Source organism: Lupinus angustifolius, chromosome LG03 (assembly GCF_001865875.1).
Source record: "Lupinus angustifolius cultivar Tanjil chromosome LG03, LupAngTanjil_v1.0, whole genome shotgun sequence".
Classification (NCBI taxonomy): domain Eukaryota; kingdom Viridiplantae; phylum Streptophyta; class Magnoliopsida; order Fabales; family Fabaceae; genus Lupinus; species Lupinus angustifolius.
In genome coordinates this window covers 10,208,168-10,223,958 of record NC_032011.1, presented here as the reverse complement: position 1 = coordinate 10,223,958, position 15,791 = coordinate 10,208,168, and the positions used below count along the sequence as shown (strand labels likewise).

Below are 15,791 nucleotides of genomic sequence, written 5' to 3'. Positions count from 1 at the left end.
CAGAGATTATCTATCTCTAATGATGTCTAATCCTGAGTCAATCATATATTGCTACATAAATAAAAGAAATTTTTTAAAAATTAAAAGTAATATTTTGATTAGTTTGAGACATAAAGTGTGACACCATTCGGACGTGTGTCTTTGTCCACGAATTATTGTATGTGTTACCAGAGAAGGTAACAACAGGCTATAATAACTTCAATTTTTAACTGATTGTTTCTTACCACTGTATGAAGTATTGTGAGGTTGTAAGGTAACAAGATATCTTGTCTAGATAAGTGGATAGGGCTATGAGACAACCTTTTTCATATCAAAACTATGATCTCATATTATTTACTCTAAAAGCTTAAATGGCATCATCATATCTTCACACAACTCTTTTCCACTCTATCCAAATTACCAAACCATCATCATCATCATCCCTTCTTCTGTACCCCAATGCCCATTTCACTTCACTTGCATTTTCTACTCCTCAATATCTATACAAACACTATCATGTCTCTTGCATCCCCTCAAATAAAGTTACTTCTACATGCATCCATTCCTCACTCTCTTCTCCTAACCCACCCACCTCAAAGGAGGAGGCTATACTACAGGCAAAAACATCCCTTTCAACAACCTTAGAGAAGCCCCTAAACAACCCCAGAATAGTTGGCAAAATCAAGAAACTCAAGCAACCCAAGTTCAGGGTTGAAATTCCACTCATTGATGACTTACCAGATTCATTGACCCAACTTGCTCTGGATTTTTTCGGGAACATATCTATCAAAAGAAAAGGTTCTCCTATTAAAATCGTAATCTTATGGCCTGATCCTAGCTTAAAAGAATCTGCCACTATTGCCTTTCAGTCAAATTCAACTTGCCAAGTTGAACACATTGACATTCCTTCTGTTGTTAAATCAGGCTCCAGAGTCTTGGATTCTGCTGATGTAGCAGTTTTTATGGCACCAGAGAGTTCAAGATTGGCCTTGATGAAAACAGTGAGTGATGCTTTTTATCCAAAGCCAGTGATTTTGTTTAACCCAAAATGGGTATTTGAGGAAGAGAGCAACTTTGGTGATCTAAGTGGCTTTGTAGGTTCTTTTGAAGTGGTTTATTCTTTCATGGGGTTGGAAGTAAGAGGGATCTTAAGCAAAAGAAAAGGTGTGATTTTTAAGTGTGTGAGAGATGGGGTTGTGAGTGGAGAGAGATGGAATGTTTTTGTAGAAGAAGGTGAGGAATTGAAGGTAGTTTCTGCTTTTAAGGCCAGGCCAACCATTACTGAAGTTGAGAATGTGTTGTACAATTTGATGGCTATTAATTCCCCTATAACCAAGTCTGCAAAGTTCATCAAGGGTTTGGTATCCAATGTGACAGGGAGGAAATGAGTGGGAAGAGGAATTGATCTTCAAATTGGTCCTTCTTATGATTGATAAGTCGTAACACTTTTGATTGACATGAAATGTGGGTAAAACATGTTTGTGATTATGTCTTAGTGAATGTAGGTACACTACTATGACAATAGTATGAAGTAAGCATGTAATAGTACTCACCAATTTTGAATGAGAATTCATATTACTTACTACAAGGATTATGCTTTAAGCTCTTCATATTTCGGATACATTATTATAGATAAACATCCGTGTAATTATGAGATATTTGATGTCATATGATTGCATGATACTACTGCCTGAATAAGATATACATGATAATGACTTCTTCTGTTGGCTTGATGTATTATATGTAAGTTGAAACTATTTTGGACAAATGGTCCTTTTGTGTCTCTCTTTTGCCATGAACTTTTATTTCTTCATCTTACAAAAGCTTATTATTAAACCTTGTTTGCATGTTTGTTTTCCCAAAAAACTGTTTCGTCTTTATAGTTTATACAATGGTATATGATCTAATAATACTCCCTACTTACAATTTGTATTGAGAAGAAAAAGAGTTTGAGAGCTTCAACAAAAGAACTATGTTAAAAAGAAAGTTTTAAAGCAAGAAAGGAGAATCGTGTCATATCATTGTTGTCTCATCTGTCACGAAAATCTTATGCTCGGAAGAACACTATCATTTTCTTTTCCCTTGCATAGAAATACCATTTCTTCAGTTCATCAACAAGAACGCATCTTCTCAGAATATAAGCTATGGTGCCCTAATGTGACAGCTCTTGATGATCTTATCTGAAAAGTCAACATACTTAGTCCACAGTGGCCTTAGCTGTGGAAAAGCTATTTCTAACCATGGTTTTGCCCTGCCATTGAAATGTATGACACCAGCACTCTCAACGTCAGAAAAACTTGTGTTTTCCTGATATCCTAATCCCAGCATATGCCAAAAAGGATCAATAATGTGGACATGATCATGAAATGCTATCAACCCAGGAGGTAATGTTCCTAGCTGCCACAAACTCAGGTCTGATTTTATATTCTGCATAAAGCAAAACAGGAATATCAGTGTTTTACTTTATCATCTAATTTTAGTGACAAATTTAATGCATATCAAAGGTAGTTTGAGTATGTTTTTCTTTTCCTTTATAGAATTTGTGTAGGATGGTAGATACATATACCTGCTCAACCCAGTAATGATATGTTAAGCTTATGTTGGTCTTCCGCCAAGCCTCCAAATCAAAAATGTTCATGCCATATGCCCAAGCACATTCATTAGGATTGAAATTTTCTGATATTAGAGGGTGCGAAAAGTTCAAATAGCTTTTCAACCTCTTCGACATTACAAACTTATCTTCTCCGCTACATGTTTCTACTGCTCCATTGACTTTTCCATTCATGTCGATGTCCCACAAAGGTGTAAGATCAGTTTGTACCACAACATCGTCATCGAGGAATACCACTTTGTTAAGACTTGGAAACAACTGTTATGAAAAAAATGTATTAGTGCAGTAAACATCATAGGCGTCAAAACAACATAGGCTAATCGGTTGACAGCTATCAACTAAATGATTTACTTGCTATGCTATCCTCTTTACCTCTGGAAGATGTATGCGGATGTGGTTCATCACTGAATTATACTTGGGATTGAGTGCTTGTAGCTTTGCTGCAATAACATTTGGCTTCTCCGTGGTATTTGCAACTATAGCTGATGAGCCCCCTCTAAACTGTGACCGCACTTTTTGATCTTTCTCCATTGCTTCCAGGACAGGCACCTTTCCCTTTGTAAACCAATCAAAATGGTGCAATGCCTTGACCTCAATTATAGCAGGTGATAAAGGGTGCAATGAGAACCAAGCCTGCATAGGATAATAAGTTTTCGTATCTGTAATTATGTGCAAGACAACTTTCTGAGGTTGCAAGCAGTTGCGGACGAGTGATGTTGCAACCACAGAAGCGGCAAGCACATTGTCTGAGGCGAGGACAAAGTGGAAGCAGGAATTGTCAACCAGGGCTGGGACTAGTTCTGCTGACGGAAGCTGAAGGCGTGCTGCTGCGTTGTTGCTGTGCTCATTGGCCAGCCTCAAGGCAAGGCAGTGAAGTTGTTTCGGTATGCTGCTTGATGCTACATGACGGTATAGATACTCTTGGATTTTGGCCATCCTAGTCCTTTGTTCCATAAGGGTTACCTAAGAATTGTTCAATTCAACCTTAGTTAATAAAAGACTTCAACTTAGGAAAGTATAAGGAAGTTGTAGGAGAATGGTACCATTTCTCTAAGTTTAACTGCAAATGTCTTAACATCATATCCACCTTTCTTCATTTCAATCATGAAGTCTTCTAAAGTTTGTGGAATATCTAACCTTCCCTGAAGTTCATCCTTGCTAAGGGGTTCTTGTAATGTTTGGTAGATCACTTCTGGGATCTATCAGAAGCCAATATCATTTTCAGCCACCAATCGAAAATTCTGGTCAAATACTTGTCTAACCAATTTAGATGCTGATAAAAATATAATTAGAATAGTTTAGGAGATTACAGTTGATTCATGGCTTCTTCCCAAAATCCTTGGCCCCAGTTTTTTCCCTAGGCAACCTGCAAATATGATTTTAAGTACATCAAAAGGTCAATGTGACATATAAACATATTCACTGGGATTATATGGGTTTTTCTAACCATATTCCAACATTGACTTCAGCAAAACCCTTATGATATTTCTAGCTCTAATGACTCATGTACTTGCTTGAAAAGGTTAGATTACTTATTTGTTTTTTTATAAAAGATACAGTCCAAAATTTAGGACTTGCTAATTGTGGAGTTCATCCTTTATCATTCTATATTATTGTGATCATACAGCCCAGAAAGTGAATTTGTAATGTAATATACCTTATCTAATATTATAAAGAAATAAGTGGATGGTAAAGTTTACCCTAACAGTACAAATCCTATTCAGCAGATACTGTACAAGATACAAAAATTCAGCTCTGACAAAAGGAATGGCATTAAGAAACTTTTAGTAGATATTTATAATTTATAATCTTGTCTCATGCATCTCATATTATTGCAGATTTATAGTTCTCACATGGATCTTGTAGGCTGCGGTGATGTGTGTGCATATAAATATATATGTAATTATATATATATATATATAGAGTGACTCAAGTGAGAACAGTTCTCATATAAAATGTATGAGAACAATAAATCTGGGTCTTACAATCAATCATGGATTGTGATTAAAAGTTGATTATTGGTTACATTATAGTTATGTGTATATATCTTTTAATCTTAACCGTTATTATAAGATCTAACGGTCCATATTTATTATTCTCATTTCTCAAATACACACTAATGGATCTGCATCTTTACCATTGTGTTGCTAGTTCCCTTAATAAACAAATATTTTAAATCCAAATAGTTTCTAAAAATATTAAAAGTTCAAAAATTTGTCTAAAACAATAGGGTATGATATTTTGAAATAGAAGCCTTATCAACTGTCATATCTTATGGTGCAATGTTCTGTCTTTCTGTCTTACCTGCATGTGATTATGTTTGTAACACTGTATGTGTTTGTGTGTGAGAAAAAGAGAAGTTGATAATGTACCTATGGTTGAGCACTTGTTTTCTCCATCAATGACATCCACTGATGTCAAAACAAACACAAACCTGAGAAGAAAAGTGAAGAACAAGATAGAATAGAAGAGCTTCCTACAAGAAAATCTCTTTGATGCAACCTTCACTTTGATAAATTCCTTTAACCCTTTGCCATGAAGCACACTAACATGCCTCAAACTTGGAGATATATGCAGCTGCATTTCTTGCCTAAATGAAATATATCTATATTGAAGCAACAAGAAACTCCAAAAGCAAAAGAACAATGCTTTGATGAGTCTCTCTTCTAGTAAAGCTAGTCCTCTTCTAAAGGGAAGGTTTTGTTGGTGTTTAAGGTTGCTATCTTTCACCTAACCTTGCTTAGCATTTGGGCTTTGATGTGCCAATGGTGTTTGTACTTTAATATTTTTATTTTGTGCTTTTTTTTATAGGTGAAATGAGGGGTTGTTGAAGAGAAAGAGACATTGGACTAAGAGGGGTGTTTGGTTCAAGTTTGAGTTTTGGCTTGGTTTTGAAGGAGGGAGGTTGATGAAGAAGAGAATGTGTGAAAATTAAATAAACATGTTTGTTTAGTGCATGCTTGGCTTTGCCATGACATGAAGCTTTTTGGCATACATGAATTTGGAGCATAGATATGTTTGTTGAAGGATCTTGTTTGTAACATGGTCGCTCATTACCATTTTAATAATTTCAATAATTGAGTTATATGTTGCAAATAGTAATACTTATATTAAAAATGTTAAAACTTCAATTTCTCCAAGCGACACTAGTTGGAAAGGACAACTATGCACATCGAAATGATTAGTTCCTAACGTATAGAGCGAGATAGTACCAAAAAATACTTATATTATAAATCTATTATTTATTATAATATATAAGTTAAATAGTATACATTTCAATTAATGAATCAATATTATTATACTAGTAATCTAACTTATATGATAATAGGTACAATATTAATAGTATGGATTATGATATAAAAATGACTTCTCAAAGGAAAATGACTGATGCTCTCTCTATGGGGTGGGGGTTGAGATGTGGTTGTTGGAGTGAAAATTCAGGAAGCATTGCTTTTATTTCTCTTGGAAGCATATTGAAATTGAAAGTAGTTCAAACTCTTGTCTAGGCTTTTATCAGAAAGTTATATGTAATATAATCATGGGTTAATCAATTAATAATTAGGAAAATGGTTCTTTGACCAGATTCAATGATATTGATTTATCACCAATAATAATAAATGGTTTACAAACCTACTAATACGCATTTTGCATAACATTGAAGAAGTCCACTCTTATCATCATTATTAATTAACCCTCAGAAAAAGAAAAAATATGTATGCATCAATAGTGTAAGAGTTGTTTATATTATTATTGTATCATCGATTATTTATATTTAATTATTATAACTCTTAAATAAAAGTTTACAAATAAATGATGAGTGATTAATTGACTGTGTATAAATTGATAATGTATATATCCTAGACTGTTTTTTTTAACATCTCCCTCCACTTTTCCACCGGTGCCAAATATTACAAATCCTAAATTATAAGCGCCATGCACGTTCTTCTTTATTTTATATATTCTACTAGTTTGTGTATTTTATTTAGTTTGAATACTTGGTGTGATACAAAACAGAAAAGAAAACATGATGCTTCTATATACTGAGATCAATATTTCATTCATCAAGGAATTGTGCCTATCTCAGAACCATTCATCAATATTTTATTCATGAAGTGTATTGACATAGAATAACACGTTTATCTCTCCCTGCATTATTGCATATTTGAATTTTATGAGTTAACCCACAACATTATGTCACTTAATGATGAATTAAGAAAAGTATAAATAATATGAGAATAAATATTTCTTATAATTTATCTCCTCTTTAACCCATCAAAATATGACATATGTACTATTTTATTTAGTTTTAGATTTTTTTATAGAAAATGATAAAATAAGACACATATCATAGTTTAGAGTAAATTACATTGACACCCTGAAGTTTTAGTGAAATTATATAAATCATTCCTCCTTTTCAAACCTACACAAACCACCCTTACATTACATTGACTACCTCTCTAAGAGAGATAAGTATAATTTCTTAAACAAAAAATGATGACGAGTGTAATTAAGTCAAACATAATATGACATAAATGTGAAGACAAGTCAAAATAATATAAAAAATCAATGCTTATTATTTTTGGTTCGTTACAAACTGCATCAAATCACTCTTATATTATATTGTAACTAACCAAAATAAAAAAAAAAACATTGACTCTTATACTATTTACGGTTGTTTTCACAATATACCATATTTTGTTTGACTTAATCACACTCGTTAACGTTTTTTTGTTTAAGAAATTACACTTATATCTAATAAAATGATAGTTAGTATACATATAAATAAAGGTGATTTGTGTAGATTTAGAAAATGAAAAATAATATATATAATTTCACTAAAACTCAAGATATCAGCATAATTTACTCAGTGTCCTACATTATTATATCTCTAGAATTTGTCTCTATGACAAGGTACTCTAGAAAAGAAAATGTGACTAAAAAGCATAACATTTTTTTGGCTGTTTCTCCCTTTTGGTGCTGTTTTTCCCTTTTTGGTGCTAAGAAACATAACACACAACAAGAGAAACAAATGTTTAGGGTTTAGGATGAAAAGGTAGAGGAATATATATATAGGTCATATGATGAGGGACAAGAAACTTTTTGAAGAGAATCATTAAAAATGACTTGTATGAGAGGAAATACTAAGTCTATTCCTTGGAAACATACATAATAAAGTGACTACATTGAGAAAGTTGATTTAGTTCCAAACATTCTAAGATGACAAGAAAGGCAACTCTTGTATTGCATGTAAATAGATTACATTGTACTATTTTTTGTTATCACAAAAGACACATAATATGAGATGAACATAAATAATCAGTGTATAAATTATAAGGGCTTAGTAATTATATATGAATATAATTTCTATGCATTGTAATTGTAAAAATTTATACACAATCTGTAGATCATCCACTAATAGATATAACTCATACGCTATAAGTGCATATATTTTTTCTCATTATATATAATCTCTATTTTTATTGATAATATGTGCATGGTATTTCTATTTTTATTGTCTAACAAAGGATGATAGGGAAATCAATTTAATTAATAAATATAAAGAAAAAGATAAATTACAAAGTGATTCTATTATTTAGACATTAGAGGTTATTGATATACACCTGTCTGTTATTTACAATGTCAACACAGAGAATGAAACCAAATGTAGTATCCACAATTTTTGCATCATAGTCAAAAGCCCCTACTCTTAAAGCTTCTCTAGACATATAATATCATATTAACAGTAGTGTTAATTAAACCTCCAGTTTGAAATGAAAGAATATTTCCAAGCCTGAAAGAAACATATAAATAAAACAATTACTAACATACATAGGGAAATGATAAATGTGCATACAAAAAAGAATGTTGATCAGTAAATATAACAGCTAGTTCCAAAGTCAAAAAACTTACCATTTTGAGAATAAAATTCATCTCTTTTCTCTTCAAAATATGATTCTTCACTTTCAGGTTCTGTCACTATTTACAGCCATGAGTTGAGCCTCCATGTTTTAAGTGCTCTGTTATGTTATTTACAATCTCATGCTGACTATTTGGTTTAAGGGTGTGATTGTTATTTACATAGCCCATCATTTCCGGTGGCGCCGAATGATCATGCCACTCAGTTCCTCCTTCAATCCCGGTATTAACTTCAGCAACAGCACCACCGGAATTAGTCATGCTCTCAGGAAATCCCGAAATGGTCCTGGGTGAAACTGAAATCCTCCCATTTCCAGACAGCTGGGAACTCTGGCGCAAAAGTTGTTCATTTATCTTGCTGTCAATAGCAGCAGGAATCCTGTAATCATAAATAAGCTATCTCCGAGCAATTTAAGGGAAAACGCAAGAATAAAAAATTATTGGCTGCCCGGTACACAAGGTTTCAACTAGGTGGGGTCTAAGGAGGGTAACTGCACACAGCCTTCTCCTGAAAACTGAGAGGCTTTTCCAGGATATCAATCATTGACCCTTCCACGTCAGAAAGCAGCAACCTTAGTGTTGCACCAAAGCTTGCCCTCAGAAAATGCAAAAATAGAAAGCAGGAAAAAAGAAGCCAAAGAATTTTTTTCACCATACAAGCTAACAAAACCTATCAATTTTGGCCTCTTGCATCCTTATAAAATTGAAGTGCAAGGGTCTATTTGAGTTAGTTTTTGGAGGGGAGGGCATGGTGCTTGGGAACATCGGCAGCAACCGCAGCAGCAACGGCGACAACAAGACAACAAGTTTTAAGAGAGAGAGAGGCAGCAAGGAGAAGGAGAGAGACAACCATAAATAGAATGTTTTTAGGGTTTTAACCCACAAATGGGCCAAAAAACCCGACCCAGAAGGCCCCAAAACCCGCTATTTCCACCATGGCCCCTCCACCACCATACCGCCATGGCGGCTTTTTCAAGCAAAAGGCGGACATAGCCATTTGGCAGCATTTCCCAAATGGCTAATGGCGGTGGGCCAAAAAACGCCACCACCATCCGCCATGGCCACTTTTTGACAACACTAAATGGAATTGCCTCCCCTGGAGGATACATGTGGTCCAAACCAAAAAATCTTTTCACCTACCTACTATATATTAAACTAGGCAGGCAAGTAGTCATCAAACCTTGTTTGTTGTAGTTTCAAGTTTTGAATGTAGTCAACAATTGGAACCAAGTTTTTTGACCTCACTTCAATCATGCGAGTTGGAATTCTTTCATTCTCGAACTCGCCTCCTGAAGCAGCTTCTTCATCCATTATGGTAGACTCTTCTAATATTGAATGAAAATATATCTGGTTCGGAAAAGAATAATGTATTCAAGTGTCAAATCAAATTGCATAACATCAAACGTTAAAAACAAATTATAATTTTAAGAAAACATACCTGTGGCTTTGCCCACAATGGTGTCTGAGCTTGATGCATTTGTAGTTCAGCTTCTGAAATATACAAATGATGCTGATCCTCGAGAGAGGAAGAATTCCCTTTCATGACCACATTCTTGATTTTAGGACTAATGACATCATCCTCCTTCACATCCTCTGGATAAATTTTATTGCTGTCTGAAATTCCACTCTCACCATATATGTCAATGTTATCTTCTACTTGCCGACTGTGCCTCTGACATATATTCCATTTATGAGTAGCCTCAATTACTAATCTTGCATCAGGCTGTGGATTGGATTCGTACGCATGGGCTATTCGAGATACAACAGCTGAATCTTGACCATTCAAAGTCCGCAGAGCATATTGTATCATGGACCCAGTGGGTGAAAAGACCATTAGGCGATACTTTGCCTTGGAATGGTTCCCTTCAACATAAGAGGCACCACTGCCATTGCAGTTAAGAAAAGATGAAGCGATAGCACCAGAAAGGGAACTCTTTTTACCAGTTGCAGCTGCTGCAGCACCATTTACAGCACCTTTCCAGCCACTAGCTCCATTCCTAATTCTACTTACTACAGAAAGTGTGATTGGAGGGCCAGCAGCAAATAGGCTCTGCTGTTGAGGCATTTGTGAGGCTGAACTATGGGGCCAGCGAACTGCTTGATTAGTCGTAACACCCAACCCACTATTTTTTGCTGTAAAACTATCATCATAAGTTTGAATATTTACATATCCTCCTAGAGGATTGATGGCAAATAGATGGCTAGTACCCCTTGAGGAACTAATCAGAATCCACTTGCTGTCATTACTAAAACTAATATCTTGTATAACCTGAAAATTCGAATACAGATTTACAAAGGTCACAGTTGATTGTTGATAGTTGATACCTAGTGAAAAAGTAAAAGAATTATGTATGAATCCTGATGAAAAGTGAGACTGGACATTGACTCACCGCATTCGTAAAGCCACGTTGCAGCTTGTAGAGATGAACATAAGAAGGACCTGCATCAGATGCTGACATTTGTTCATTCCTAGGCATTATCTTAAAAACGTTTATATTATGCCCCTGAACAGAAGCGGTTACTAATATTGTGCCACTGGGATCAAAGCATAAGGCTGATATGGGACTCCTGTGGGCTGGGAATTGGGCAACAATGTTTTTAGTGACAATATCTCTAACAATGACCTGAAATAGAACAATAACAATGTTATCCTATAGAAAATCATTCCATGTCTAGCGTAACAAAGACCAAAATAAACAAAATTTATTGCACTCGGTAAATTGAGTCTTGAGACAAAACAATGTAAGCCTGATAAGCAAAGGCAAAATTGCACAAGTCTTCTATCTCAAGAAAGACAGTACTATATCAAAAAAAAATACGTGAAACAAAATCAATCTCATACAAGCCAAGTACAACCTAAGATGGAGACGATGTTATCATATATACACGAGCAAAAAAATATTCAAGCACAACATACACAATTCCAATTATAAGTGAACACAAAATCAGGAAGAACAGTACTCACCATTCCAATGTTATCTGCATCTGCTAAATGGCCATTAGTGGTTCCATTGCCCTTCGTGCCAGAATTTACAGGCTGCAATGAGCCATTGCTATCAGAGTAGTATTTGGAAATTTTCTTATACCCCATATCTCCAAGGGTCACGATCCCAGAAGCAAGATTCTTGCTAGACTCTTTGGCATAGTGTGCAATCATGCTCCCATTTGAAGAAAAATCAGGGGCACTTGAAGGTGCCAAATGCTGCGGGCTGACACGCCCAGAAGTGGAGACTGCAACGGGGCTTCCACTATAGGCCAGCCATCTTGGACCCACTGCAAGTGGTCCATACCCTATGCCTCCAGAACCAGGACTACTCATGACTATAGGATTGGTAAGTAAAGTATATTCCCTTTCTAATGTTGTAGCATTAAAACAGTGTATCTGCAAAACAATAATTCCATTAAACATTCGAAGAAAGCAGTTCCTAAAGGTGATTGACAGAACTTAAAATGCATACCTGAGTGGATTGACAAATGGCAACTATTCGAGGACTACACCTTACGGAATAAACAACTGATCTGAACTTCAGTACATGAACATATGACTGTGATTTCATAGAATAAAACTGAACAGTAGTTGGCAGATAGTTGCCATTCACTTGGTCATGGGAATTTGAAGTGCTCCCGTTCCCATCCTGAACATTGCTGCCACTAGCAAAGAACCCATCGGTGCAAACTACCAACAGTGGGCGGCTGTTCGCAAACTTGTCTTCTGATCTCTTTGATCCGATTGGATTTGGTACCGCTTGCATGAAAGAAACAGGACCATCATGTCTGGAAACTAGGTCACGAACATTATTTGATTCATCAACATGCCAAACCTGGAAGCCAGACCGATAGCCTAAAAGAAGTACTCGCTGAATGAATCCACTCTCACTGTCCAACTTGTCAAAACCAGCCCAAATAACCTATACAAATTTAGAATTGAAATTAGTCGTTGTCACTAACAACAAATTGCAAAAAAAAGTGAAAAATAGAATGAGTATTGAAGAAAGGAGAGAACAAGAAATCAAATTATCAGATCCAACTTCGCTAAGAAAATGTTATATCAACAACTTGAATAGCAGAGTGAAGTTGACTGCTAAGACCTAGTTTAGAAAAATGTTATACTGCATATAAGTCTGCAAAAGGAAACCCCAAGGCCACAACACATTCAAACAAATTACTAATCGGCATGTCCATAATCAGGTAACAGTTAGAGGTATAAGATATTTCAAGTTTATTAAAGAATAATATTCAAATGTGGTCATGCCAAATCCAGATCCAGCAAAATAGGTTCGCTGCCAACAAACAAATGGATACTTTCCTAACAGCTCAATATACAAAAACTAAAATATGAGAACTTTTTTTTACCAATACTTAACATATAATATTAGGCCATACGGTATACTCTTGCTTGTGTCAAACAAAAATCGCTATTCCTTAATACATGCAATGCTCAAATCCTAATTTACAATTTATAGCCAAATGAATAAATCTTAACTAACATTGACAGTTAAACACCCCCATGCCATCAACTCATCAATGAGTACTGGACTAGTGGCAAAGTGATTATAAGGTCATGAATTAGAACGAAAAATGAATCATATGCACCAAATTGTTCCGATATTTAAGTCATTAAGAAACCTACAAATCCAAAGTTCAAAAATACATTACTTTCCTAAATACAGCCTGTACCTAAATTTAGCATTTTCCAAAACATTCTGTCCTACAAAACATTTTATGAGATAAAGGAAACATCATATGCATGCTAAAGAACTTGAAGCTGCCATGGTTTTTCTTGGCTATATGGTTCATCCGGGGGAGAGATCGAGCTTCAAGAAATAAAACTCCACCCAAGATGTACGCTATGTTGGCCTTTCCTCATCCCCAAAATAAATTGCACACATATGATAAATCACAAATTTCTTGTAAAAAAATTTGCACCATACGTCCTGAATCCTGAACCTAAGACTTGCATACAACAAATTGAAACATAGAAAATAGTGCTCAATTACTAATTTTAAAAGAACTCAGAAAACCAATACTGGTCACTTGGTCAAGATGCCTCAAATACTAAGTATGAACTACCAGAGCAACAGCAACTATACTGAATTTGACTTCTACAAATTATCCTCTAAAATTCAAGGAAACCTAAAGTGTTCAATTGAATATTTAATCATATTATAATTCACTCATAAAATAAAACAACTAATTATGGTTACATATATTAATGGCCAATAAATGCAAAGTACTGAAGATCTTCAATTTTAAATTTAACATATTACAAATTTATGTAAAACGATTCACACATACATGATCAGGGTCAGCATCATCATCCTTTTCCACAATCGACGAAGCAACTGACGCAGCAGAGCGTGCAACCATGGAAGCACCGGAGGAAACAATCCTCAGGCAGCTGGAAATTGTGCGAAATGAGTTCGGAATAAAACCATTGGTTTTGCCACCACCACGCTGATGAAGAAGCTGTTGTTTCTGTCCATCATTCTTCATTCCCATAACCAAAGAACAGAAAATAGCACCTAACACAACACAATAATCACCGATTCTCCAAATTCACCTTCAATCACAAGTTCCTAACACCCTAATATGTTCCCTTCTTTCAATCCAACTATTCTCTTCTTCCAACATGGATAACAAAGAAATTCACACAAGTGTCTCCATCTCCTTAACAAAGCTTCCAAATTTCAATCACATCAACAAAAATCACAATCACCCCAAATCAAAAATCTATTTTTTTGTCAATGTTTCAAAGCAACTTCTTCACAAAGCTTCCAAATTTCAATCACCCCAAACAAAATTCACAACCACCCCAAATCAAAAAACATTTTGAATTCCCCAAATTTTCCTCCTTTTTTTTTCAATTTTTGGTTGAAAGCAAAAAGCAAACCACCAAACAACGAAGAAAAAAAACCGGTTTGGGGAAGAACAATGTTTGATTTTTTTTGTCTTCAAACTACAATCAATTTACACCATCTTAAAAATCACTTTTTCCTAGTAATCTCAAATTAAATAATATAAAATCCAACAATTTTAAAATAAAGATTGAAACTTTCTCTATCTATACGCTATATACGATGAAGAGATGACCAATGAGAAGATTGGGGGAATTGGGTATTTTTCTTTTTAGGGTTCAACGGAGAAGAAAATAAGAGATCAGAGGGGAGAGAGAAAAAAGAGAGAAAGTTGGAGTAGTTGAATTGGAATTGGATAAGGGAGAAGCAAAATGAAGAAAAATAAAAGGAAAAAAGAGACTTTCGTTTACGTCTCTACTATAATGTTTCTGTAAAAAAATTCAATATTTTTTGAAAGATTTGAGGTTAGGTTTTGTGTTTTTGGAAACTGAGTTTTTATTTGTTGTAACATATAGTACAACACTCTACCAAGTTATATGAATCATGGATGTTGATAATGTTAATTAATGGGGAAAAATTATATCAAAATGTATGAGTTTTATAGTGATTGTATCATCCATTATTTAAATTTAATTATTATTAATTCTTTAAAAAATAATTCAAATTATGGATGATATACTAATTTTATTTAAATCTTTACATTGACGGTCTATATATATTATATTCAACATTTATGCACTTTCCACATGAAGATGTATGAGAAAAATATGTAGGTATTGAAAGTGTATGAGTTGTATACATTGTTAATGCATTATTCATTATTTATGTTTAATTATGATTAGGTTTAAAAAAAAATCAAATGAATAGTGAATCATGTAGTATTTGTGTATAAATCTTTACATTTAATAAATAATTTGTATTTATATTAAATCTTATTTAAGAGTGAATGATAATAAAAATAAAAGATAGATTATACAATAGTAATGTGAAAAAGATGGGGATAGATTCACTTACTCTACTAGTAAGTTTTCATCATAGTCTTCAATTCTAGGAAAATCCAATGGTTTAAATTACTTAATAAATCTAAATCATTAAATGTCCATAGAAGATAACTAGGATGAAGAGTAAGTTCATCTCACTGAAAAAGATTATGCTTTATCTTTTTCTCATTGATTGGATTAAATTAAAAAATTATTTCTTTTGGAATAAGTTATATCTCAACCATGCCTAAAATAAAGCGTGCAATCATATCAGAGAAATTAAAAGCTACTTGAGACATTCTACATGCATTGCATTAACATTTTATAATTACAATACTCTAAATTTATTATTATTCCAATTTCATCCTAAGACATCCATATGCATTGCATTAACATATATTTTTGACTCTACGAGTCTAAATTTATTATTATTTTCGTTTCATTTTAAAT

General features: G+C 34.2%; 3 protein-coding genes across 4 annotated transcripts; 1 reads left to right on the top strand and 2 right to left on the bottom strand.

Annotated features, from left to right (window-relative positions):
• On the top strand, positions 301-1,635 carry LOC109343340. 2 transcript variants are annotated; one of them, XM_019581582.1, is made up of 2 exons: positions 303-408; positions 442-1,635. In XM_019581582.1, the coding sequence occupies exons 1-2, from the start codon at positions 351-353 to the stop codon at positions 1,365-1,367; spliced, it is 984 nt and encodes a 327-aa protein (XP_019437127.1). In that variant the 5' UTR covers positions 303-350; the 3' UTR covers positions 1,368-1,635. The 2 variants fall into 2 exon arrangements, with proteins under 2 accessions (XP_019437126.1, XP_019437127.1); XM_019581581.1 differs by having other exon boundaries at positions 301-1,635.
• Positions 1,682-5,624, bottom strand: LOC109343338 (probable galacturonosyltransferase 12). Its single transcript, XM_019581580.1, has 6 exons — positions 4,963-5,624; positions 3,901-3,956; positions 3,634-3,789; positions 2,963-3,553; positions 2,546-2,848; positions 1,682-2,406 (listed from the first exon to the last, which is right to left on the bottom strand). The coding sequence occupies exons 1-6, from the start codon at positions 5,171-5,173 to the stop codon at positions 2,122-2,124; spliced, it is 1,602 nt and encodes a 533-aa protein (XP_019437125.1). The 5' UTR covers positions 5,174-5,624; the 3' UTR covers positions 1,682-2,121.
• LOC109343337 (autophagy-related protein 18f-like) lies at positions 8,504-14,834 on the bottom strand. Its single transcript, XM_019581579.1, is given in 8 exon segments — positions 8,504-8,598; positions 8,600-8,885; positions 9,687-9,853; positions 9,945-10,775; positions 10,897-11,130; positions 11,472-11,888; positions 11,965-12,414; positions 13,802-14,834. Coding segments are annotated over 8 exon segments (2,634 nt in total). The 5' UTR covers positions 14,006-14,834; the 3' UTR covers positions 8,504-8,553.